Source organism: Epinephelus fuscoguttatus, linkage group LG6 (assembly GCF_011397635.1).
Source record: "Epinephelus fuscoguttatus linkage group LG6, E.fuscoguttatus.final_Chr_v1".
NCBI lineage: Eukaryota > Metazoa > Chordata > Actinopteri > Perciformes > Serranidae > Epinephelus > Epinephelus fuscoguttatus.
In genome coordinates, this window is record NC_064757.1 from 40,665,405 (window position 1) to 40,692,232 (window position 26,828).

The 26,828-nt window shown below is 42.4% G+C and overlaps 1 protein-coding gene across 1 annotated transcript in view; it reads right to left on the bottom strand.

Moving 5' to 3' along the window:
* Window positions 1-26,828, bottom strand: part of LOC125890162 (protein unc-13 homolog B-like) — a 309,728-nt gene that overhangs the window by 225,377 nt on the left and 57,523 nt on the right. Inside the window, exons 4-5 of the mRNA XM_049578657.1 lie at window positions 7,499-7,616; window positions 5,441-5,564 (exon numbers count right to left, since the gene is read on the bottom strand). Coding sequence (XP_049434614.1) covers window positions 5,441-5,564; window positions 7,499-7,616 — 242 coding nt within the window. The remainder of the gene's footprint in view (window positions 1-5,440; window positions 5,565-7,498; window positions 7,617-26,828) is intronic.

Consider the following 26,828-nt stretch of genomic DNA (forward strand, 5'->3'; position numbering starts at 1 on the left):
GATTACATCCAGCCAAGTCAAAGCACTGACAGAAGAAGTGTGAGGGGAACAGAATGATAGCAGCAAAGCCAAAAGACAACAAAGTCAAAGCAAACCCAGTCAATCTTTAACAAAACGGGACGAGTTGCAGAAGATGTGGCTTCAAACACAGACCATAACTTGTCCTGCAATTGGCCTGACTTGTGCATCAATTGAAATCACTTTGCAAAGATGTGTACATCACAGGGTCAGCATCAGTATGGAAAGAAAGTGCATGCAACTGAGCAGAGAGAGGGAGTAAAAAAGGCACGTTCATTGTGACAGTCTACATTGGATCATAAAAAATACATCAGGGTGAAGGAGTCTGCAGACATAGAAGAAATGGGCGCATGAAAGGGTATGAGAATAAATAAGAAAATGGTGTCTTTTAAACTTGACACAGCTGTGCACCTTTTCCATTTGGGATTTTATCAGCACTGAACATGTTAAAAAAGGGCCATCTTACAAGCAGGAACTGCAGACGTTTAGCCTCTAGTTTGACATTTTGGCTGTTGCCACTGCATTTTTTTTAAGCCAGAGGTGACCATATTTGGATGAGAGGGTGAAGCTGCGGAGGAGTGACGGGTGGATTTGACTGGGAGCCTGTGGTGACGCCCTGTGACTGCCTGTCACTCAGTGCAGCCCCACCCTTAAATATGCATACCTTTAAGCCTTAATAAAGCTTAAACCAAACAAGACCAAAACCATTTTGTACCAGGCTGTAAACATGTTAATTTCTGCTGTAAGGTTGGGCATTTTAACAAGAGGGCATCAACGCTTCTGCAGTTTTTGGCACTTTCATGTTGGTTCATACCTAACCTGTACGACAATAGCGCCCCATCCAGCCAGGCAAGGATTCATACTGCAGACTCTTTTCAGTCAAGCATTCCCTATAGAACAGAGGATCTGCTGCACAAAGAATTAGGGGTGAACTGGATTACACCTCAGCTTCCCATTTCACAGTAAAAAGTGCACAAGTTCAGGAGAGCAACAGCAGAGGACGTTGAAAGCAGCTACTGACAGACATAATACTGAATGGATGGATGAATGAAAGAAGTGCATTACCGAATGCAATTCAGCCATGTTGGACATTTGGGGATGAAAGTACAGACACATCTAGGGTGATGCTTAAAGCAGCATTGGGGGTTGTTTAGTATACAGACAAAGCTAGAGTGATTCTTTATTGGCCTATCATGTCTACAAACATTGAGCAGATAGTATCTCAGTGTGCCATCGTGACGAGAACAGCCATCCTTGAGTCTTCAATTTCACTACCAATACTACGAAGGCCACATGAAGAACAGATCTTTCTCACAAAGCATCTGAGGTAAGTGTGAGTACTTTTAAAAGTTGCGTCAGTTGAGGGTCACCACCAGTTGCAGCGTCATTATTGCAAGAAAAGCGATGAAATGAAATCAATGTTTGCAGGGCATGACACTGATGTTGTAATCGCAGATAATGGTCCTTGGTATGCCAGTGCTGAGATGAAAGCTGTGAATTCAGGCACATCACGTCGAGCAAGTAGAACTGTATAGACCACTTAAAACAGCTGCTAAAAATGGTCAGAAAGCAATATTTGTAACTGTTAGAGTATCGCAGTATACCACTGGACACCACCAGCACAACTGCTCATGTGACATCCACTGAAAGGAAAACTGCCTCTAACCTCACTGCTTACTCCAGAGGGAACAGTCCAGGTACGCAGCACAGTTGAGAGAAAAGCAGGGGAAACAAACACTTCACTATGAGACAACTATCTGATCAGCAAGCTTAAGAAAATGTGAGGAAGCAAGGAGGACAGATATGGAAGCCAGCTGTGGTCCTGCACAAACATGAGCACCCGCAATCTTTTGGGGTTTGCACACCAGATGGGAGACTGAACAGGAGAAACAGATGAGAAAAAATCCATCTACAAACGTGCAGGACATCAAAATGAACAGTGACTCAGGGATGAGTGAGTGCAAGAAAACTGACAATAAACACAAGTCACCTGAACACACAGTTGTCACCCACCAAAAGGACACACTCTGAAACACACTCATCAAACCAGGTCTGCACAACAGTGGGCGTCAGACAACAAAGACAACTGAGCCTCAGTAATGTAAATATTGATACTGCAACATAAAAAAATGATTAATGTCTTTTGTTCTATTTGTCTTTGTCTTCAGTTTTGTAGATAAAATGCTGTAAGTACGTTTTAGAGCTACAGTTCCAATAGTGCTTTGGGGGATGTAAACAGGAAGTATAATGGTGTCAGCTTGCTGTCACCTACAGATAAGCTCGTATTTTTTAACCTATATTGTATTTGCTCACATTTTGGCGAATTGGCACCATTAAAGGTGTGCTGAATTAGCTTTAGCAGTTCTTGTTTGCAGTGTAACCATGGATGTACAGACAACAATCACTGAATTACTTTGACACTGAAGAAAACTTCGAAGGTTCTTGAGTTATAAAGAGCGTCTGTCTTCTATGATTTCTGAGCAAATTTTTGAACATTTACTCTGTTGGAAATCAGATATAAAGTTATCCTCTGGAAGTGTGAGTCAAACTGAATACAAATATGTGTATCATGTAGGGCTGCCCCCTAATAGTCGACTCTTACGTTAGTCGACCACAGAGGTCATTAGTCAGCAAGATTTCATAGGTTGCTTAGTCGTAGAAAAAAACAAAACGTGAAACTCTATTAGGAGCTGTGCCTTGTCAAAACAAATCAAAACCGTATGACTGCACCATGTGGAAGTTTAATTTGAAAGGACACACACAGGAAGTGTCCATGCTCAGCAGTCAGACAGGAGTCAGGTTACAAACCAATCACAGCCGACAGATATCTTTCCCTGCTGTAAATATTCAGTCTGATAAATACGGAAAAGTTGATCATGTTAGTGCAGGGCTACCCAGAGCTTTACATCTGTCCCACAGACGATAGGCCTACACACTTATAAACAGCGCCTGGAAGCCTGGTGAGGATAGCAACAATGGCGACTGCTACAGATCCTACAGACCACATTAACAATGCTATCGAGGTATTTCGCCACTACTCGCATTAATGGAGGACCAAATTAAGGAAGCTGCTAAACTGGATTTAACGGCGATGCAGCTGGGCGTGCACGACGACGGAGACATTTTAAACGGGAAATGCTCGCTTGTTTTCGGCACCCCCGAGGCATCAGATTCTGGGTGAGTCGTTGATCTCTACTGATTGGTTAGGGAAAAATCAAATTCCCTCCCCTTGTAAATCGCCCTCAGTGGAAGCCATGTCAGACTGAAGGTTCTGGGAGCTTCAGTCTGACACTCAGGCTACCAAATCAGTGGGACAAACTACAAGAACTAACTTTTGGTTCTTTTCAAAACATCAGCATGCACCTGCCTCTTTTGTCCCGCACAGTATATTTGCCCTCAGGTCTCACCCTCTACTCTCCCTCACAGTGTAAAACCCTGGATTATACCATAAACAGGTATTTGTGAATGTGTGTTTCAGTGTGACTCATTGTACCAACTGGTGACCAAAAAGATGCATCTCACTATTGATTTGTTTCTATGTTCTAAACTGGATGTCAATTACTTTAAAGTTTTTTAAAAGGATTTGTCAAAGTTTGCTAAAACAGGCAAACTACTATCTTATCTCCATCTTCAGGCCCTGGCTTTTGTGTCAAGACGAGCGAACAGCAGCATGAACCAGAGCCATCTTGACGTCAGGTGAGTGCTGATAAATAGAGCGCCAGGCAGTACAAGGGGAAACGGCAGAGACAGCTCAGGAGCAGACACTACAGACAGCTCCCTGAGATTAACAGTCTGCTGTGGAAACAAAACAGTCTCGAGATATGTTGCTATTTAGGTGGTTCCTTTCCAGAAATAGAGAGTTGAGGAATACTCAGGGTAGTATTCAGGGCAACCAAAATGTTACCAAAAACAAACTCTTAATAACCCTGCCTCCATTTAAGAGTGCCCTCTGTGGTGGAAACACTAAACCAATCCAGGGTCCAGGTACATGGCTGTAGGGGTTACTTCTAGTTCTGAAGGCAAGGCAAGGCAAGGCAATTTTATTTATATAGCACCATTCATACAAAAGGCAATTCAATGTGCTTTACAAGAGAAATACGTTAAGATAAAACAATAGATCATTAAAAAAAAAAGCTAAAAGCAAGAAAAACAGTGCAGAAAATGCATTTAAAAAGCACACATAAAGCAAAAGCAACAGCAGACAAATATAAAAACAATAGCTACAGATTATCCTAACAATAAGTTACATATCTAGTTCACTGGTAAGCTGCAGTAAATTGTAATGTTTTAAGCCCTGATTTAAATGAGTTGACAGTTTCAGCCGACCTCAGATATTCTGGAACTTTGTTCCACAGGCGTGGAGCATAGAAACTAAAGGCTGCTTCACCTTGTTTGGTTTTGATCCTGGGAACACTGAGTAAACCTGTTCCAGATGATCTGAGGGGTCTGGATGCTTCATAACGTACAAGTATATCAGAGATGTATTTAGGCCCGAGACCATTCAGTGCTTTATAGACAAGTAACAAGATTTTAAAGTCTATCCTTTGACACACAGGAAGCCAGTGCAGTGACTTAAGCACTGGTGTAATGTGCTCCACTCTCTTGGTGTTGGTGAGGACTCTGGCAGCAGCGTTCTGGACAAGCTGCAGTTGTCTGATTGATTTTTTACTCAGGTCTGTGAAGACACCGTTACAATAGTCCAGCCTGCTGAAAATGAAAGCATGAACAAGTTTTTCTGTATCTTGTTTAGACAGAAATTCTTTTATTCTTGCTATGTTTTTAAGGTGGCAGTAAGCTGATTGTCTAAGTATTAACTGTCTTAATGTGACTATTGAAATTTAGGTCTGAGTCCAGAACTACACCAAGATTTCTGGCTTGATTTGTAGGTTTTAGTGCCATGGCGTCAAGGTGAGCACTGACTATTGATCTTTTTTCTTTGGGGCCAAAAACAACTATCTCAGTTTTTTCTGTGTTTAGTTGGTAGGAGATGTTATGATATTCCATAATCTGAGCAAGAGGGAGCATATAGATGTTGAACAGAAGAGGCCCAAGAATGGACCCTTGAGGAACTCCACATGTAATCTTTGTTCGCACAGATTCATAATTGCCAAGTGACACAAAGAAATCCCTGTCTTGTAAATAAGATTTAAACCAATTTAGCACAGTGCCAGAAAGTCCCACAAACTTTTCTAGTCTGTCGAGCAGTATGTTATGGTCAACTGTGTCGAATGCAGCACTGAGGTCCAGTAATACCAGAAGGTAAAAAAGGTAAAGGTACTATACTGCATGATTTTGGTGAAGCAGGGCTACAGATGGCAGTAAGACTTTCATCAACGTGCCATACTATCAGGTTTTTTCAGCTGTATCAGCTCCTGGATCTTTAGCTTTGTGTATGAGTGTGTGTTTGTGAACACAAGCATACCAAAGGGCAGCTCAAAGCGGGTGTCCAGCAGCACTTGGTGTGGAGTCGGGTTGGTGGTACCACAGATCTCATCCTCCCTCATCAGCACCTCAGAGTCAAGAGACGTCCACTGTCCTGGTCCCTCCTGAAAAAAGAGACAGAGACGAGAGAGGAACAGAGAGAAAGGAAGACAGAAACATTTAGAGATTGAGGATTAAAGCGTCGACATGGTAATTGAGGGCGCAGTTGGGCTCAGGAGGAATGCTATTCAATAAATTGGAGCGCAGATGAAAAGATGAAGAAGCGAGGAACAACACTGGCAGAGCAGGGGTGAGGGTTTACTGTGCGTCAGACTGAGGGGAGAAGTCAAACATTGGCGGCTGCATTATTAATGACTACACAAACGCCGCTCCCTCACTTTAAAACTCTCCAGAAAAAGTAATGAGGTCTACAGACGAGACGAGCCTGCCCGCAGTGTGCTGAAATGAGTTGGCAACCTGTGAGAGTGCTTTTTGAGACTCAGCTGACAGGTAAAGACAGTGCTTTAAAAAATAACATAAGCACTAGTAAGTGGAACGCGAGTGTGTGTGTGTGTGTGTGTGTGTGTGTGTCTATTTTGAGGAGTTGCTGTGAGTTTAAACAGCCTGAGCAGCACATGTTGTATATATATATTCATAGTGGGATCATGCTGGAATATTCATATCATTTTGTATCATTTTGGGGTGGTTTGCAGCCGAGCGTGAAACCTGAGGTCATGGCTCGCTGCCAGAAAACGCTGGATTGACCCCTCTGGGTTGGGAGAGAGTTACTGCCTCAAGCAAAGGAGCTCGACAATCTCGGGGTCTTTTTCACGAGTGAAGGTAAAATGGAGCGGGAGATGAATCAGCGGTTTGGTGCAGCGTCTGCAGTGATATGAGGGCTGCACTGGACAGTCGTGTTGAGGAGGAAGCTGAGCTGGAAGGCGAAGCTTTCCATTTACTGGTCCATCTACGTCCCAACCCTCACCTATGTTCATGAGCTTTGGGTAGTAACCAAAAGAATGAGATCGCAGATACAAGTGGCCGAATTTCCTCCGTAGGGTGTCTGGGCTCAGCCTTAGAGATAGGGTAAGAAGCTCGGAGTAGAGCTGCTACTCCTTCACGTCGAAGGGGGTCAGTTGAGGTGGTTTGGGTATCTGATCAGGATCCTCCTGGGTGCCTCCTGTTAAAATTGTTAAGGGCATGTCCAACTGGTAGGAGGCCCTGGGGCAGACCCAGAACACGCTGCAGGGATTACATATCTCATCTGGCCTCGAACACCTTGGGGTCCTCCAGGAGGAGCTGGAAAGCTTTGCTGGGGAGAGGGACGTCTGGAGTGCTCTGCTTGGCCTGCTGCCTCCGCGACCCAGCCCTCAGATAAGCGGATGAAAATGGATGGATGGATTTTGTAAATGTCTTCAATTTAGCAAGCTGTAGAAAATCCATTTTTAAATGGCTGTTATTTTTACCTGTTATTTCAAACGAGCACACAGTCATTGTGCTTTTTCACTTAAAAGTATTTTTATTTTTTTGGAAATCATTTATTGTGTCTGTGACTCAGCAGGAACAGCTGCTAGGCTTGATGGGCTTGGAGCAGGGAATGCATGTAACTGTAGAAGAAAACACTGCATGTACAATAAAACCATTTCCAGAGTGACTTTTGTCTGCACTTTTCCCCCATGGGGTGAACCAATATACTGATCACGTTTTGCTGTATAAAACTTTTTGTTACGACCATACACTTGATTTAACTTCCTCAAACTGACTGTTGAAGCCTTTTACACTTCAAATAAACTTTCCCAATTTCTTCCACTGGAAACGCTATCAGAAGGTATATTTCAACAGCCGGCAAAACCTGCCACAGTGTTAACTGGGCCTGTGAGTATTGTTCTAAAACAGATTTTAAAACAGTGAACCTATCTTTTATGATGGTTTGCTGACAAAGACTGTGAGATGCGGTTGAAAGTTCTGAATGAACTCAGAAGAGATCTTGTTTTCTAACAATTTGACATGTGAGTAAGGATGACATGACGGGGGTGTGTTTGTACTGAAAGCGTGTTACCTCGTCAGACTGTCGAATGCTGTCCAGTGGTATCAGTGCTGTGCCGATCATAGTGTCCCAGATCAAACCTTTATTCCACAGCTCCACCACCAGACCCGACTCCAGATGATTGATCTCACTGTAGACACAAACAAACACACATTACATTACATGCAGTGTAAACGTTCAAACATGGCATTAAAACTACAGGGCCTGAGAATATTTTCCATTAATAAAGTTAAGTGTTTCTGTAGGTGGTGCTCTTGTCTTTGACTCCTTATGCTAACCACCCACTTCTTCTTCTCCCTGAGAAACACATGCTCGCTGCAACTCCCAGTTCTTTTAAATCAAGGCTGAAGACTTCTCTGTTTGCCGCTGCCCTTTATTAAAGCAAATTATTGTTTTCTTACACTGCACTATAACTTTTATTTTTCCTTCCTACACATTTTCCTGGACAAAATTTCAAAACTTTTCCATGACTTTCCAAGAACACATAATAACTTTTTTCTTGCCCCACACATACATGAAAGAAGAGACAGAATGTGGGGAGAAACTGGAGAAACGTACATCATGGTAAAGGAAACATCACACATTGAGACACAGTGGACCTACATAACGTCGACAGCAACTGGAAAAAAAAAAAATTGCCAATATGTTACATTATATGGAGGGCTATCCACAGAAGATTACTGCGAAAATGTCATTACACACAACAATCTTCCAGGACTCAAAACTATAAAATGATTTTTACTACTTCCATTAGTTTTCCAGGCTCTGAAACTGTTATTGTGAAATTCCATGACTTTGCCAGGTTTTCCATTATCGTGGAAACCCTGATTCTGAGTCTAAGGGTGCTTTCAGCCCCAGAGTCGTCTCCTTTGGTCTGAATCAGAGACTAATTTTGTCACAAAGTTGTATAACTGTCTAGAGTTGGTTCGTGTTCTCACGGCAGCATTTACAAGCGGACCAGATCAAATACCTTGTGTGAGAAAGCTGCTCTTGATTGGTCAGAATTTCCATGTGGGAAAAATCCAGGAAGTAAAGCAAACGTTGAAGAAGAGTACACTTGCAAGATAAATGTGACACTTTCTAATGTCACAATGGAGGGACAACTACGCAGGTTGATTTTAGCGCTGCTCATCGTGGACTATATTGCTGTCATTGTTCATTTTAGTCAAAGCATACAGTTTGAAAACGAGGCGCGGCTCCAACTAGAAAACAATGTTTTGATGCATTGGATGTGCTGAATGTGCATATTAAGGCAGTACAGGAGGAGGTGCACATTAATAATCCTCCAGGACTGTAACATGCTCATGTTTAACCCAAACAATGTGTCATGTGACTGCAGTTGGTTCACATCCAGGTTGGAACACCTTCTCACCACAAACAAACCGCACCTGAGTTCATTTGTAACTGGACCCAGACCACCTCTTCAAGAAGGTCTCAATCTGGTTGTTTTGGTGGCACCTGAGTGCGATTGCTGTGTTCACACCTGCCCAAACAAACTGCACTTAGCAGGCAAACAAACTTGAGTTTGATTAAACCAAACCAAACAGGGCAGGTGTGAAAGCAGCCTTGTTCCATTTTTATCATCTACTCTTTAATGCCTGTTTTCAATTGTATTTAAATGTCCTTTTATAATGTGTTTCTTTTGCATTTTATCTCAGTGTTTTTGATGTTCTGTGTAGGGCACTTTGAATTGCCTTGTTGCTGAAATGTGCTATATAAGTAAACTTGCCTTCTATATATTGTAAACAAACCTAATCTGTGAAGCACACCCCATCCCTGTCAACTGAGGGAATTCTCCCAGCAAACACTGACTTGACACTTAATCAGCAGAGGAGAATGCTGACTAAAAATACATTTATCAAAATGTGAATGGTGACAGCAAACCAAAAATGCTCAATGTCCAAGTGGGTTACTCATACAGTATGCTGTATTTTACTGGTGCCAACAGCTGTACATTATAATCTTCTCTAAATGAATTTGTTCCAAGTAACCACTGGTAACCATTTCAAATCGTTAAATGACAGACCTCCACAGGCAGCAGGTACTAGATCAGAGGCAAAAACACAGAGATAGTGATGAAAAACGTATTAGATGGCTATTTCTTTAACATCAGTCATGGATAATAACGACAATGAGCTGCACTCATTGTGCTGTTGTGCCACTCTGTTGGGGATGATGCGAGAATACTTTTAATTACTTCAATGTAGAAACAGAGCAGGAGGTGCTGTCTGCCTCGCTCTGAATTTCTGAAGCTGTCATATAAAGAAAAGCTGTCATACAAAGGAAAGTGTTTCAAAGGCTTTTTGATTATGTGGTCTTTGTTGATATTTCATTTCAGTATAAATGTGAGTGCCAGGAAATTTGAAAGAAGTAGTTGGAAAGTAGTTACTGGATTTTGTGTGCTGGGGTGAGGTTTGCATTTGGGCCGAACGATGTCAGGAAAACGTGACATGCGATATGACTCACGTCAAAAAGACAAATATTGAAGTACACAGTTTTAACGTCTTTGCTGAACATAGACCCCAGACTGCTGACAATCCCGCAATATAATTTTACATAAACCAACAACTTGACAAATTTAGTTGGCATAAAAACATGGATTGTGTCTAAATGGTAAACCCAGATTTGCAAAAACCCCCACGAGATTTAATGTTCCATGTTTCCAGTGAAATGAAAACCAAGTGGTTTCTTTGCCTTAACCAACCAGACCTTAACCACAGTGTTGTCACACCAGGAAACAGTAAGACGAGAATATTTGAAGCAGCACACTAGAGTTTTGCAAATCTACTGTAAGTTAACATGTAGCTGCAACCAAAAACATGGCTTCTCTTATATTTCTTCCTTTAACCTTTCCTGGACATAAAATAGAAACATCTCAATGGCTACACCTGAATCTTAAAAATCTGTGAATGAATAAACTTGTGTCTGCATTGCTGCTTCATCCCAACGTCTTCTACCTCCTCCATCATCCCATCCAGCAATCACAAGAGGGTTTTTCTGCAAAGGTGTCACACAATCAAAGGCCTGTACAGGAAAATCAGACACCAGCATGGGAGGGGCATGACGTTGGAGGCTACTGGCAGATCTAATCCAGCGTTGATGCTTCCCATCTGAGATTACCTCTACTAACCTCAGACCAGACCTCGTGCTTTGGTACTCCTCACTGCGCCTTGTCTACATCATTGAGCTGATCCCTGGGAGGATGCTGTGGAGGAGGCCTACGAGCGCAATAGTCTTGAGTATGTCAAGCTGGCAGCAGACAGTGAGCAACGCAACTGGAAAGCAAAGGTTTGCCCAGTTGAAGTGGGCTGCAGAGGCTTTGTAGGCAAGTCAACTACTTGGCTGCTTAAAGAAATGGGAATTCGAGGCCAAGCCCAGCGTCAGGCCATCAATGCCCTCTCTGGCACAGCCCAACAGGCAAGCCATTAGCTATGGATTACAACAGCAGGACACAAGGGAGTAAAAGCAGAGGGGGGCGCCAGGTGTTGCTGATGAGCCCTCTGGAGGTGTCGTGGGCCTATCATCGAAACAAGGGTACCCACCTGATGACCCCAGTGAAGCATTTGCCCAGCATGGCTCCAATTCTCAATGACTCTCTCTCACAATTGACCAGTTAAACCCCAACTCAATTAAAGTTAGGTAAGTTTTCCTTCTGTTAGTTTCTTCTCTGTTTCCTCATCAAAATGAGGGAGTAGGGGGAGGTAGAGCATACGGCCTGGTCCAGCGGGGGAGACTTCAGTCTGCACAGATGTCTCTCCTTGGCTCTGCCTTCCCTATGCTCTGTGTTACTTACTTAGTTACTATCTACCTTAACTCTTTCTTTCTATCCATCTGATCATTTGGCACCCACTCTGACCCCCAGACGGCACTATTACTCCCACTCATAGTCTGAAGTATGTGCATCGGGAACAGGGATAGGGAACATCTACGCCTAAACTGAACTGGCCCTATCATTTGTCAACTTGTGAATGAAACACACAACAGAAACATCACTTCATCGTCACCGTCAAGGCCTATAAATGATCTCAACAATTAATCATTATGTTGCAGCTGATATGACAGTACTTAACAAATATAAAGCTACATTTAGTCCATATTTTACCTGTGTTAAAAAACACACACTGCACTGTTTCAGTCTGGCATTGGCTTATGTCTGACGCAATACAGTGCCTCTCTCTTCCATGAGGTCAATAAGTGGGGCGGTCTCATCCTTAAGTAGTGAGGGTGAGATATGACAGCCGTCATTTTCTGACAGATCTGTCTTAAAGAGAAGACAGCAGCCAAACTGTCTCTCCTCCTCATTTGCATATTTATATTCACACTGCCATTCATATTCATAGTGCTTCAGTTTGGCTGTCAGTCATCTCTGATGACACTTCACAGCTGGGATGATGGAGAGAAGAGGGTAGGTGGGAGAATCTGGGTGCTATGTATGTGTGTGTGTGTGTGTGTGTGTGTGTGTGTGTGTGTGATCGTGTAGCTACATGTCACACACTGAGGAAGTGTGCCAGCTGGGGAACGAGTCAAGTCGAAATTCTGATGCTCCTACATGTTAGCATGATTACCATCGACCGTCTCCATTCATGTGTTTACTTGTTTACATGCTCGGGTGACTGTGAAGACATTTTACAGATTTGGTAATAATAGTTAACTCTGTAAAAGAGATGATATTGATTTCTTGAATGGAGAAAAGCTAATTTAAAGCAGAGGGACACGTCCAGGTAGCTGAAGCACTCTGGCTGTAATCAGTACTTCACCTGGCAACAGTGTGGCTGAGGCACCAACATGTGTGGTCACCTGCAGCCAGAATTCTCTGTGTTTGGACCCAAACAGTTGGAACAAATCAGAAATTAGCTCCGTTCCATATTTGCGTTTACACACTGGATGTGTTCAATAATGAATGATGACTCTAAACATGTTAACACAGTGGCTTATTTGTTCCAATGAGGGCTGCTCGCCCAGCCTGAATGCCACAAACACAAACTCCCATGATTGACATGAGAATTAGAAATTAAGAAATATCTGATATGATGGTTGGTGACTTTTTAACCACAAGTTAGATGTCATGATTTAAATGAAAAGAGTTCAGACAGTTACACATCTCCCACATCTACACGTCTCCCACAGCCAGACCTATCTCACACTGTGCCAGTGCTGGAGAAAGGTCAATCTTAATTCAGCACAAAGGGAGAAGGAAAAAAACACTCTGGGTTGTTTGTGTGTCTTTAAACCAACAACTACCGCCTGGGCCGACACTGACCCCAGGATGCAGTGATGGTGCTCCTGCGAAATGGTGGATGGAAGTTGGTTTGGTGGAGAGGTGAGCAGTGCTATTAAACTGGCTTGCTAGTAGGGTTGGGCAATATAACGACTACGTCCAATATATCAATATATTTTCAAGCAAGACAGATTTAGACAATACTGTTTATATCAATATAGGATCAAGTTCTCCTGCAACACTCAGAGAGACACAGAGCTGCTCCTCTGTTTAATCTGTCTGTTAATTAGTCTGCAGAGTGACATCGGTCGTGCTACGCTAAATCTGTGAGATGATGAAATGACAGTAGCACACATGTACTCCAGCACTGGTGTGGGGGACAGAGCTGCTGGATTGTGTCAGGTGAGCGTTTGTTTGGTAGTTTGTGTTTGAGGTGGATCATAGCACGTCGCCGATCTTCTTGGTAGTTGTCTTCTGTGTGACACTGAGACAGCGCCTGGATGCAGGTGACAGATCTGCTTAAAAAATGCAGCGACAACACAGACGTTTCATATACAAGACGTATATAACGGGGGCAAAGTGTTTCCCACTCCTTCAGTCCTCTGCCTCTCTGTTGATGCTCTGTGCATAAATGAGAGCCTAAATAAGCCTAAATAAATAAAATGATTCAAACCATTTTCCAGCACTAGATTCAACTGAAAGGCCGACAGATGGAGATGCAGTAGAGTCTCAGCATCAGTTACAGTTACGACTGAGTTACAGCAGCACGGCAAGCAGCATTAGCAGTGTCCAGTACATAACATTAGCAGTCTCCTCAGCTGTATCCCGGCAGCAGCGTTAGCAGCAGAGAAGCCGGACTTGCTCGAACGGTCCGCTGGAAAACCGAAGATCAAGGATGCGGTAACCGTTTTGGGCACATTCATACATACAGCGCCTCTAACAACAACAGGAGTCGACCCAAAGTGCAGGGATAAAAGGATCATAAAAGACAATAATACAAATAATGTAATACAATAAAACAATAATAGAAAAAGACTAAAATCAACATGAAAACAAAGTCAAAGTAATAAAAAAGGCAGTTATGAAATAAAAAACAAACCAACCATAAATTAAAAAGTAATAAAACAATGTTAAAAATAAGTTAAGAGGGGATTCGACAAAGGCCAAGCAAGCATAAATGGTGGGTTTTTAAACTTCATATAAAATTGTCAGTGGTGAAACAGTACTTCATGTGGTGCAGGAGGCGACTCCAGAGCAGCAACAGACACACTTCAGTGTGCATGTTTTGCTCAGGAAATAGTCTTCACAGGTTTACAGCCATTTCTCCTGTAATGAATGTGTTTGGCGAAAAGACATTCTGGGTCCCAGAGCATTTTGTGACCTGCATTAACACCAAAATCACCACATAGCACTGCATTGTTCGTGGGAGCAGTTCCTTCAAACCCATTCCAAGGTGCAGCAAAAAGTATGACTCACACGTTGGATGCTGTTTACCTTTAATCTGACCACAACTGATGATGCAACATATTGGAGAGCATTTAGAGAAAACATATGTTATATTAACAACAGAAAATTAGAATGCATCAAGCATACAAATGTCTGGGTTTTTTTTTTTAAGTAGGCGAGGTAATTTATGACACTCAAGCTGAAAAGTTTAGAAATGCCCTCCCTACGGACCTGAGAAGTGAGCGTCGGTAGAGAAAGCTTCCGGCATCTTTTTTTAGAGCACTCTGTCTTTTTTGTGTAGCTGATGGGTGTGCGTCTAGTCATCCTTTGGGGGGAGGGTGGGTTGCAAACACTAACTTCATTATTTTAGGGGGTCGCGACTCAAAAAGATTGAGAATTGCTTTTTTAGAAAACCTGTGTGCCTTGCGCGTGTACCTTCTTGTCACACTGAAGCATTTAAACAGCATGAGTCCTTAAAGGCCACAGTGAACTCAACCCATTGCGTAACACGGCACTCAGATCTGAATCAGCTGCTTTAAAGATAAATAAATAAACAAAAGGAGTGTTTAATGATCTACAGCCTGATGTAATCCATGAGATTATTTAATTGAAACCATGAAACATAAAAACCTAAACAGGATTAGAAATAGGTCTGACGTTGTCCATCTCTGCAGCCTGTCTCCAACCTGTCTCTGACTCACAGGCCAGTGTGTGTGTGTGTGTGTGTGTGTGATCGAGGCAGCTTTACATCCGACTCTGGCATATGCCCTCCATCAAAGCCCATCCATTATTGAGGGAATGGTTTGTGTTGTTACAGGGAATGAAATGGTGTATTTTTATCACTCAGAAACCACACGCAGACAAACACACACACACACACACACGCACAACTACACACAGCCATCTTGTGTTTAAGAGACGAGAGAGAAAAGAGCAAGGAGGGATAAGACGAGGGGGAAGTAAAGCGTGTGTGGTCATGCTGAGCACGAGGCTTGATGGGGAATTATGGACTGTGATGGAGGATTGGAGGCACTTTTGGGAACAACAGGTGAAGTCACTGGTGAAATTCAGCTTTTTACACGTTACTGTGAGGAAAGCTTTACACAGGCAGGAACACTGCTCCTCCAGCTCATCAACCAGTGCATAAAATTACCACATGTTCACTCAGATTCTGTCATTACTAATATGTTTTATTAGTTTTTCCTGCTTCTTCTTTGATGTGTTGAAACACTGTCATGAATCATGGTAGGCTGGTTCCTATTTTTCACTAGAATTTACCGAGATGTTTTAAAGGTAGAGAATCAGATCAAACTGCTTTCACGTGACTTTATGTCCCTACTGAATCAGTCTTTCTTTATGCTGGGGGAAGATAACACTGATCACTGCAGCTTATGGTAAATCAAGTCAGAAAATAATTCTGATGATACAAAATGAAAAGAAAAATTAGGTGATGCTAAATAAATGTTCTGCACTGCAGACTCAGATTTTTTTTTTTTTTTTAATAAAAAAAGCTTCTATAAATCCAGACCAATTGCCAGAATAAATGTTGGTGTTCTAGGTTTCTGCAAATCACAAATACATTACAGTTGTACGTTTTTATGTAGCGGATACATTGAAACTTTATGTTTCTTTACGTTTAAACAGTGCTGTGGTTGAAGTATGGTCAGGTTTAGGGCTCAAAAACCACTTAGTTATGGTTAGGAAAAGATGTTTTGGCTTAAAATACCTGATTTTGGTGGGACAATCCTCACTGTAAACAGAGGGACGAGTCACTAAAAAACACCTACGTTTGGTGATTGAAAAGGTGTTAGCTGCACCGTGGCAGGCATCTCGGCTAGGTGACACCTACATCACACGCCAGTGCTCCACAGAAAAGAGCAAAGAGTTAGTTCAGGCAGGACACAATGTCAAGCTCAGCTCACATCCCAACTACATCAACTGATCTCAATCAGCCCAATCAACTGATGGAGCAGCTGACTGATGGAAGGGATCAGTTGATAGATCACATGATTCCTTTCTATGCAACCAATTGGCGAATCTCATTCAGGGCGCCCTATTTAAACTGCTCTGCAACAATGAATTCATACCAACAATGAAGCGGCTTTGCAACCCGCCTCCACCCCAGCTCCTCCTTTTAATGTTGTGTCTGACTTATCAGTGTCATTTCTGTTTGTCATTGATGCTGCTCTGTTCTGTTCCCGGGGGGTCTTTGCTGTTGCTCTCCCTGCCTTACTGTGCATTTCCACCAAAAGCGGCATGAGTGTCATAAGCGGCCTGCAGCCATTCATTTTCAATGCAAGCTGCAACAAGCGTTAAGTAGAAGTTGAGAGAAGCTGAACTTTATGCAAATGAGCAGCACCGCCGCCAAAGCAGCAGCCAATTGCAGACCGGGATTCTCACGGCGAGGATGGGCAAAATTGAAAGACAAGACGAATATGGAGGAGAAACTGTCTGGACTCTCCCGGAGCTGTACGAGCCGGGAAATTCCCTGTGGAGTTGCTGGGTTTGCAGGACTCTGTGGACCCAGACGGCCCGACGTCTCCGGGCGCTGCGTTTCCTCAGCAAATATGCCGATGCAGTACAAAGGAGGCTTCCTAAAGTGCGATCCATGAGCTCCCGCTTATTTACCGCTTATTACATTTCTTAGTGGTCCTACGTGCCGACAGGAGAGTAAAATCATAATAATAAAAAGACTCATAAAGGCTATATGACTGTGTTTATTAGCGTTATTTTAATTGTGCAATGAAAGTCATGGATAATACAAAGTGAAGACATAATGATAGTATATTTGTTCATCCTTGTAAAGTGCACAGCCGGGTCAGCCTTGATGGACACATCTGCAGTGGCCGGCCCCGCCCCTTTGGCCGCTGCAAGCACCTGCTGGAGCTGGCAGTGTGAGCGATGTCAGAGCGACCAGAGCGCCCGAAGGCGACTATGTCGCTTTTGGTTGGAATGCACAGTTAGGTTTTCTAGGTAGGCACATGGAAGGGCAGGGAGGTTTGCTCTCTCGCTGTCTCAGGCTTTCCTCGTATGCGCATGGAAGGGCAGAGAAGTGTGCTCTCACTGCCTTAGATATTCCATGTAGGCCCAAGGAAAAGCAGAGAGGCCCCAGAACAGAGCCATACTGCAAAATATAACACTGCAAAAAACTTTATGTGTGGCAGTAGCTGACAGATTGATGGATTAGAGGAGCAGCTGCCACAGAGCCAAGCAAAAGCAAACTATCTTTTGCTGGATGGAACCAGATATGGACTGCAGGGTGCACAGTTTGCATTTGAACACAGCCGGGCTCATGAAAGGTAGACTGGAAAACAACACTGACAACACTGAAACCACATAATCAAAAAGAAGGTTAAATTTCACTGTCACTGCCCTTGGTGCTCTACTGCTCCGTCTGTGCCCAGAGGAGGGAACAAGAGAGACAGGGATACGCAGCTCCAAAATTATCTAAACGAGGCAGACAATGCTGATACTGTGGCTGTGCCCTACAAACAAATGAATGTGTGGGAAACCCTGTACATCATCTGCACCACCCTTTCCACCTACCAATAACAGAGTTAGGTCGTATACTATGTCACTTTACAAACGTTACTATGATAGGCTACGTATGAAATATACAAATGTAACAGATCCCTGATTTGCACAAACATATAATGCAAAAATTTTCTTCTGGCAACTGGGACAATACTTCAGCCATAGTCTGTTGTTCAGTGTAATCAAAGCCAAGCTTAACAGATATGGAGATATCTTGTTAAAGCACAGTATTGTAATCCTCAAGCAAACAACTCTGTAATCGCATGACTTGAATGTAGCATTACCTGCCCTCCAAGGTGTCAATAAAAGGATATTTGCTACATTGCTAAGGTGCTCTTGTAACTTAACTTGATATAAACATCCAACTTTAGCTTTACTTAAAGTCAGACTCTTTGTGATAAACAGCAACACTGAAAATGGTGTTGACAGCATAAATAAGATCAAGGAGAAAAGGCTGTAATCAGACAGCAGTAAATCATTCCTGTTATTATAATTTGATAAAGTCACCAGGAAGGAAAAAGGTCACCATTTTTTGAAACTTGTACACAATTTAATTGACAGACGACTGGAAGGAAAAAGCAGACTTTGACCTGAATCACCAGAGAGGCAGTCAGACAGAAAGACCACACCCAGACAGTGATGGAGGAGAAGTCTCCAGAGGAAGCTTCCTCTACATTTGGATTAAAATCAAATAAATAGCTTGAAAAGAAACATTAAATTATAGTCTTGAGAGTTATTCCCTGACGAGATTTTGTAGCCATTCTTGAATTTAACACAGCTTAAAGTGAAAGAAAAACATATTTAGGTGTCTAATTACTTATTTTAATTTTTCTATTTACTTGAATTTTTCCAAACTCCCTCGGATGATAAGAAATGCAGAGAAATCTATGGATCAGTTACCAGCATTACGATAATAATAAGAGAGATACAGTGGTGGAAAAAAATTTTCGGACACCCCATGCATTTGTGAAATATTGTATTAAGAATCACTCTTAGGTCTTCAAGTGCAATTTCTTTTAGTACAGTCACAGCCAAAATACTAAATAAATCCTAAAAAAAGCCATTAAAAACTTAAAATTGATTGGTTCCATAAAAATACATAAGAAATTTTGAGTATTGGGTCATTTTGGTACCAGTGATGAAGGTCGATCTTTTTATTAAAAGACACAATTTTTGTTGCCAAGCCTCGTGTCTACATAAAGCCAGCACATTTGAAAGTTCTTCAGACACAAAAATGGCTAAAACAAGGAACCTAACGCAGGAAACACGCCTGAAGATAAAGATTCTCAGCCAGGAAGGGTACAGCTGCCGCCAGATGGCCAGGAAGTGCAGATGCAGTCCTTCAGCAGTTGGATACACTCTGCAGAAATACAGATGAACCAACAGCTTGGAAGACAAACCAAGATCTGGGCGTCCAAGGGCTTCTTCAGCAAGAAATGGCCGCATCCTGATCCGCATGTGCAGGCAAAACTGCCGAATGACATCACAGGAGCTTCAGCAGCAGTGGTCAAACCAAACTGGTGTCCAGTGTTCCACCCGCACTGTACGTGGCCGACTTTTAGATCATGGCTTAAGGTCCTACAAGGCTATCAAGAAGCCCCTGATCAATGAGAGACAGAGGTTAGCCCGGCGTCGATGGGCCCAGGCACACAAGAACTGGACAGCCAGGAATTGGAAGAAGATTTTGTGGTCAGATGAGTCCAGTTTCCAGCTTTATCTTCCTCCTACTAATGTGAGGGTACGCAGAAGGCCAGGCGAAGCATTATCTCCAGCATGTAGAGTACCTACTGTCAAGCATGGTGGAGGCAGTATCATGGTTTGGGGATGCATGAGTGCTGCTGGTGTTGGTCATCTCACTGTCTGTGATGGCACATTGAACTCTACCAAGTATTGTACCATTCTCGAAACCCACATACTCCCTTCTGCGCGTGCACTGTTCCATCAAGGTAAAAACTGGATGTTTCAACAAGATAATGCCCCTTGCCACACATCCAAGGCCAGTAGAACTTGGCTGCAGGAGCACAGTATCCAGGTCTTAGAGTGGCCAGCTCAATCCCCGGACATGAGCCCCATTGAAAATCTGTGGTGGATTATCAAAAGGTCTGTTTCAAAGCATAAACCAAAGAATTTAGAAGAATTAAAAGCAGTAATTCAAGAAGAATGGGACAAGATTACCCCTCAACAGTGTGAAAGGCTCGTGGGGAACATGCCAGCCAGGATTAGAGCTCTACTACGTGCCAATGGCAGGACTACTAAATATTAATTTGATGATGTGATGGTTTATTTATTTTTTGTTCAGTTTTGAACACATTCTCTGTTATTTGTTGACTTTGATACCGACAATATTGAGAACTGACATATTGAAACTGTCAAGAATTTAGTTTTGTTAGTTTTTCTTGTAAACAATAAACAAAAAAATATAATTTGTATTTGTTTGTATCTGTCTAATGCAGCCACACCTTTTGAAACACAAAAAAGATTTTTCCACAAATATTTCATGATAATATTTGACATTGTGTAAAATTTTAAGGGTGTCCGAAAACTTTTTTCCACCACTGTATGCTATCTTACCCTACATAGGAGATATCTGAACTCATGACATGTAAAGATTAGGAGTGGCTGGTGTGGTGAGAAAAAAAGCCTACGACCTCTGACACGATACTGTAAACCAGGTCAAAAGATTAAGACCTTCAATAGCATGTGAGGACAGTACCGAGAGTGACATATAAACAGACACAGAGAAAGAGTGAGAAATACAAACAACGTGGCAAGATAAAGCATGTTACGAATGAAAAGGAGAGACAACAAGACAGACAGCAAAAAAAGGAGAGGAGAAATGACTGAGACAGACTGAGACTGAATCCAAGGATGCACGAGCAGAGACACACACGTGAGGCCTAGTGACCCTGAGTGTAGAGGGATCAACATTCAACTGCTTATCCCCTTATCCCACCAGCCGACCTGCCCACCACACAGCCGTCTCACACACACACACACACACACACACACTCAGAGGCAGCTATCAATTCTGTGTGTATCAAACTGTCAGATTTACATAATACAGACGAGACAGGATGAGTGGACAAATAGAGAGACAGAATTGTGGCATCATTTGATTTACAAGAACAAGTCTGTTTACACGAGGATTAAATGGTTCACAACAGGAAATGATTTAAACATTGAAAATAAGTAAAAGGCCTTGCTGGTAAATATTAAGTATATCAGCAATGCTTCCAGCAAGAGAAAACACATAATAAAACTAATGCATATGTTTCAGTAACCTCCTGAACTCTGTTATATGTTAAACTGTTTTAGAAGTTGTACATCTTCCAGTGGACACTTTTAGCCTCTTGGTTTTTATGTATAGTGGCAGTAATGTTGCATTCATGCACAGCGTGGAAGTTCTGGACATAGCTACCGTGATGTCATCCATTGGCTTGTGGACTTAAATCCACTGATTTAAAGGACAACTTCGGTATTTTTCAACCCGGGCTCTATTTCCCCATGTGTATGTGTGCGTATGATTCATGGGTACAACTCGTTCTAAAATTGGTTCAGTATTGAGGCGTGAAACGAGCTAAAACGGTAATGGGGGCAAATGCGTCCCGTATAAAAGTGCTTTTTTTTTTGCCACTGACCGATTCAGATCGCCAGTGCTATCTCTGTAGATAGCATATTGTAGCGGCCCTGGGGCAGTGGTGACTGTGAATGAGTGGAGTCAGCTGTCAGTCAGTGTTGGAGCAGAGAGGGGGAGGGCGTCCCCGCTTGTTACAGTAAATGAGTATGTGTGTGTGTACCCACACAGACCAACAAACTCATCCTCAACCAGAGCTACAGCAAGTAGCCTAATCAATGGCGCTTTCTGTGGTGCTGATAAAGCAGATAGATATGTAATTTGAGTCCTGACCTTTGTCAGCTTTGTCTTGGGTCTATAATATTGTCTAAACCATATAGCCAGTTAAAAATGAACTCATCATCTCCTGATTACAACCCATGATACTACAATATTGATTTCAACAAACAATGTACTGATAACTGTACACCTGCTTTTTCTAGTGAGCCAAAAAAAGTAAAGTTCTTCCTAAATTACATAAATGGCGTTCACAAAGCAGTGACTTTCAATGTAATCTACCAATTGGTATTTTTTCCTTTACAAGTGGAAATCTTTGACTGGTACTAATGGAGGAAAGGTCAAAGCTCACAGGTCACCAAAAGCATTTGAATTCATTGTTCATTACTCATTACTCATTCTAATGTCTTGCCATTAGAATTTAATACCTTGCCATGTAGTGTCGGTCAAAGGGAGATATTTAATGGACAGTGGCACAAGACAAATCAAAGGATCACCCAAAATATGAGGGAATTATTTCATTGTGATCACTTATAACTGCACCAAATTTCCAGGCGATTTTACAGCACCGATTGTTGACTTCGCAACTGCAAAGTCTCACAAAATGTTGATTGACTGATGGACACTGAGTGAGTGATCTGTGTAATTTAGTTTCTGCTTGTAACTGGTACAATCTGCAGTATAATTAGGCTGCAGAGTAAATGACTATGATTGGAAACTGGGTTTAAAAGGACTGGAAAATTCAGACATATGAAGCTTTTCCACTGTGGAGGACAAAATGTCTGGTCGCTTACCGGTGTTTCAGCTTTTAGAAAATAAGCATTACTTTGAGACTCTTCAGTGTTCGTCATTTCATTGTCACGGAAAATGTGGTAAAAGGTTGTTTTCTGCCATTCTCTAAATTATATAAAAACATTTTCTCAAACAAAAAGCATTTTCATTATAAAGGGGAAATGTATTCACCTTGGAGGGCTTCAATCAAAAACTGTGAAACTTTTTCGTGCATGCAGCGACTCTGTGTGTGTAAGTGCACGCGCGTGCGTGTGTGTGCGTATGTGCGTGTGTGTGCGTATGTGTGTGCGTGAGCACTCGTGCATGCAGCGACTCTGTGTGTGTAAGTGCACGCGCATGCGTGTGTGTGCGTATGTGTGTGAGTCTTGTTCGCTTACTAAATGAGGATAATGAATTGGATTCTTGCAGTGTAATATTGGGCTGGTTTTTGAGGCAGGTGCTTGGCAGGTGAGCCACGGTTACAGGAAATCAAGAGAGGCAGATGTGTGTGTGCCCACATGATCCTCAAGAACTACTGAGGAATTAAGAGAATATTTAATGTTCAAAAAAGAAGCAAAAATGAACAAGGTGAAGAGTTTTATCTGAGCCTCAGTGGTATTAATGCCTCTGTCACATCATGTGGAACACAACTTATTGATAGGATAAGACTCCCACAATCAGTTGGCAGTATTGTACGCCATCAGACACTATGTGGTGGTTATTATCGTTACGAACATTGAGTGTAATTTACACACTTAATGAGTCACTACCTAGTGTTGAGCTATGCTTGTATTGTACCCAGGGTTGGTAATTAAAGGAGAAATAATAGTGTGCACTTGGTAAATTAGCATTAAATTATGGGTTTATCATATAAACTTTAGTTGACGCGAGGTATACTAACTTCTTTGCTTCCGTGTTATCTAACACCAAGTCAGATATATTGCACAAAATATGAGACTCCTAACAGTTATTAGAACTTGTTCATCTGAACTATCTTTACAAAGTGGAAACTGGTCAACAGAGGAAATTTCACACTTGGCATTGGGGTCAGCTGTGGTTTCAGTATGCTAACTGGAGCAGCCTGATAACCTAGGGCAGGGGTCAGCAACCTTTACTATCAAAAGAGCCAGAAACTGGACAATCTGGTCTCAAAAAATCTGCTCAGAGCCACAAAACATATTTGAGCCTTTTACTGAAGGTAACAGTCAGTCTGAATTCAACATTACCAACAGGTCTAAATAAGCACTTAATATGTTTTACCACAAGGTGGCAACTCTGCAGTGGCCTTTTTATGACTGTTTGGGACTTAAACTTTGCAGGCTTGGTGGTGAAAGCAAACAAGTATGTCCATGGCCTGTTAAATTCTCTATTGTCCTCCAAGACTTTTTTTTTTTATCTGGAATCCATAGCTAGCTTAGCTAGTAGGGATGCACCGAATATTCGGTAACCAAATATATTCGGCCGAATATTGCAAAAAAACCACAGATTTGGTATTCGGTGGAATAAGTGAAAAGGCCGAATAATAGCGGCGTGTTTTGATAACGCAATCAAACAGCGTGCGGTGATGGATGGAGTAAAATGTTGACAGTGTGGCGATATTTTACTCTGTCCGTCACCGCACTCGCATTTGCGACTAAAAGTTTTGTGCAAGCAAAATAAATCATTCAGCACACAGTGTGAGTACAGATTTCAACCAGCAGCAGAAACAAAAGGCGAATCCTGCCAGTTGGGTTGAACGGGGGTCACAGACACAGACAGGAATGTATTCCTGTCAAATACGGCGGCCATAGTGCTCCACGGTGCAAGATAAAGGCCAATTTCCACCAGATGCGTGTTGGTTGCGTCTCCGCTCCGGCACGGCAGCGGAGCCGATAGGATTCAATTCTAGTCAGTGTGTGCTGCATTCCAGCTCCGTCTCAGCTCCGGCACTCCGGAGCCCTCCGCAACAGATACGCAGGACTTCTATTTTTGCCAGATGCCGGAGCACAACGCAGCAATTCAGCACAGAGCAGATCGTGTGGGGCAGGAAGTCGTGCACAGAAACAAAATACAACATCTGGTTAATTTTCAAAATAAAATACACAGTGTTCACGGCGGATCATATTTCCCTGCACTACACCTTAAAAACTACATAATGGGCAGAGGCAGGCCTGAAGTCAACAGGTCAGAGGTTTTCAGACGTCATTTCACCCCATGAACACCATGGACGAGGAGATATTAATCATGGCAGTGCACCGAGATGTCTTATGGCGGAGCTGCACCGCACCGCACAGCAAACGCAGCCGGTGGGTATTGATGGACGGCGGAGCACGCAGCGGATAACCAGCGCTGCCGTTCCGCAACGGACACGCATCCAGTGGAAATCCGGCATAGGGCTTACCGGCAACGGAGAAGTCCGGCTCCAATAATGTCCTCTTCTTGGCATCATGACTGCCTAAAAGTACCCGGACAGCCGAGCCGTGGCGGCACACAGGTATGTGGCGTGTCAGAGGAGAAACGAGCTGTTCACATTTCTCTCTTTGTGGCAGGTAACGGTCCACAAACCTCACCGCACTTTAGGGACTGTTCTTAACTTGTCAGGGGAGGAGGGTGGCTGGTTGATTTTTATTTCATTTATTTATTTTATTTTGATCCCCCCTATGTTAATCACTTGATGCTGTTTTTGAAGTATGAATAAGTCAATAAGTAATTTATTCCATTGAAATATCATTGATGTATTATAGAAAAGTGATTTATCTTTTCATAAATGACAAAAGGCACATCTGCCTCATTTTTGCTGTGGTATCGTGATACTACTCAGAACCGTGATACTTTCACTGGTATCGTACCGTGGGTCCCAATTTTGGTACCGTGACAACGCTAATCTGGAGGGGGTTCATCTGCAAAAACTAATGAAAAACTAAACAACGGCGTTTAATTTTATTTGGCTTCGGCTTCGGCCACAAATTTTCATTTCGGTGCATCCCTATTAGCTAGGGAGATCCAAGACAAGCCAAGGCTGCTGAGGTTTGGCAAAATTTAAAGGAAAAGGTGATATGCCGTATGACGCACACTTAGTTGAAATGAATGAAATGTAAAAACATTCTTAATCTATGTATAGGCTACACATTTTTACAGTTGAGAATGTAAGAATCACTCAAGGCCTACGACAACAAAAAATGAAAATTAAAATGTTAAAAAATAACTGTATTAATTTCTATATAATTTTTTGCAAAAGCTACACGGAGATACCAGAGAGAGGCAAAAGAGCTGCATGCCATCCCAGGCCACTCTCTATCCCTGGCCGAGGGTTTTAAGGTGCTGACCAAGAACCATTATTCCCACAACTCCCTTTTTCTTTCCATAATTTTATTTAAAAACGGGTAACATGCCTGCTAGACTGCAGCACTAGCATGTTGCTAAGTATCCTGTCATGAACTGATGTGTTGGACAAATGATCTGTTGATCTCACTAGACTTTGCCAAGTCGTGAGGATTCATCCTCTGGAGACCATGAATACGGGCTGCTGCCATAACCACAGTACTGCTGTACCACAGGATTGACAAGCCAACAGCAGGGGATGGGAAGCACCAGCCACTACAGCTATGTTTTTTTTCTTTTTTTTCATGGAAGGACCGTGTATTCACCAAGCAGCAACCTCTGGGCCAAAAAATTAAGCCAACATGGAACTGCCAAAAACTGTGGTTCCTTGGATGGATACTTGAGGCTGGTCTCTACATATTGCTAATTTCCACATTTGTGACATTTGCATGGGGGTGAATATTATAAATCGTCACTTGCATTTTATTAAGACTCAATGTTATGCACAATTAAAGGTGTGGCTGCTTTGAGTGACAGGCTGTCTGCCGCAAGTGTCGTAGTGACCTAGCTACGTTCATTATTTTTACAGTCTATGGTATTAACGCTATGCTACAAACTCCAGCAGTGTGACCAGGCGCTGAGTTCTGCCTGTTCTGCTCTGAGCGGTGCATGTTTGCCGCTTTTTTTGTGGTCACTGAAAGTTAAAAAATATTCAACTTTGGTTGCTCATCACAGTCACTTTTTACCCTGCCATCAAATCACTGTGGAGGCGTGACGGAACAAATTCCACAAAGACCAACATTCACATCGCTGAACAACAACAATGGAGAAGAAATGAATACTGAACCCACATAGACTGACGTGTCCGTTCTCGCTCGCTATGTGCCTCAGACTTTAAGCAAATAGTATACCTTGGGCTGACATTGTTATTTCTGTAGATATTCTGATTTCATAGCAAGTAGACACAACCACAGCTTCTCAGCTGAAAAATGCTGCACCCCCTTATTGGTCTGCATTTAACAATAAACAAGTTCTTAACTCATCTGTCATTTAAAAGGCAACAATAAACCTAATATTAGCCAATAATAAAGCTTATTTACAAAGCATTAAAATCAGGATAAAATGAGAAATTTCCAAGACATAAAATGGCTGTAGTACAGCATATCGTGCTCTTGAGCCACCCTCAATGACCACAGGGTAAGTTCTTTTACCACGACATCGCT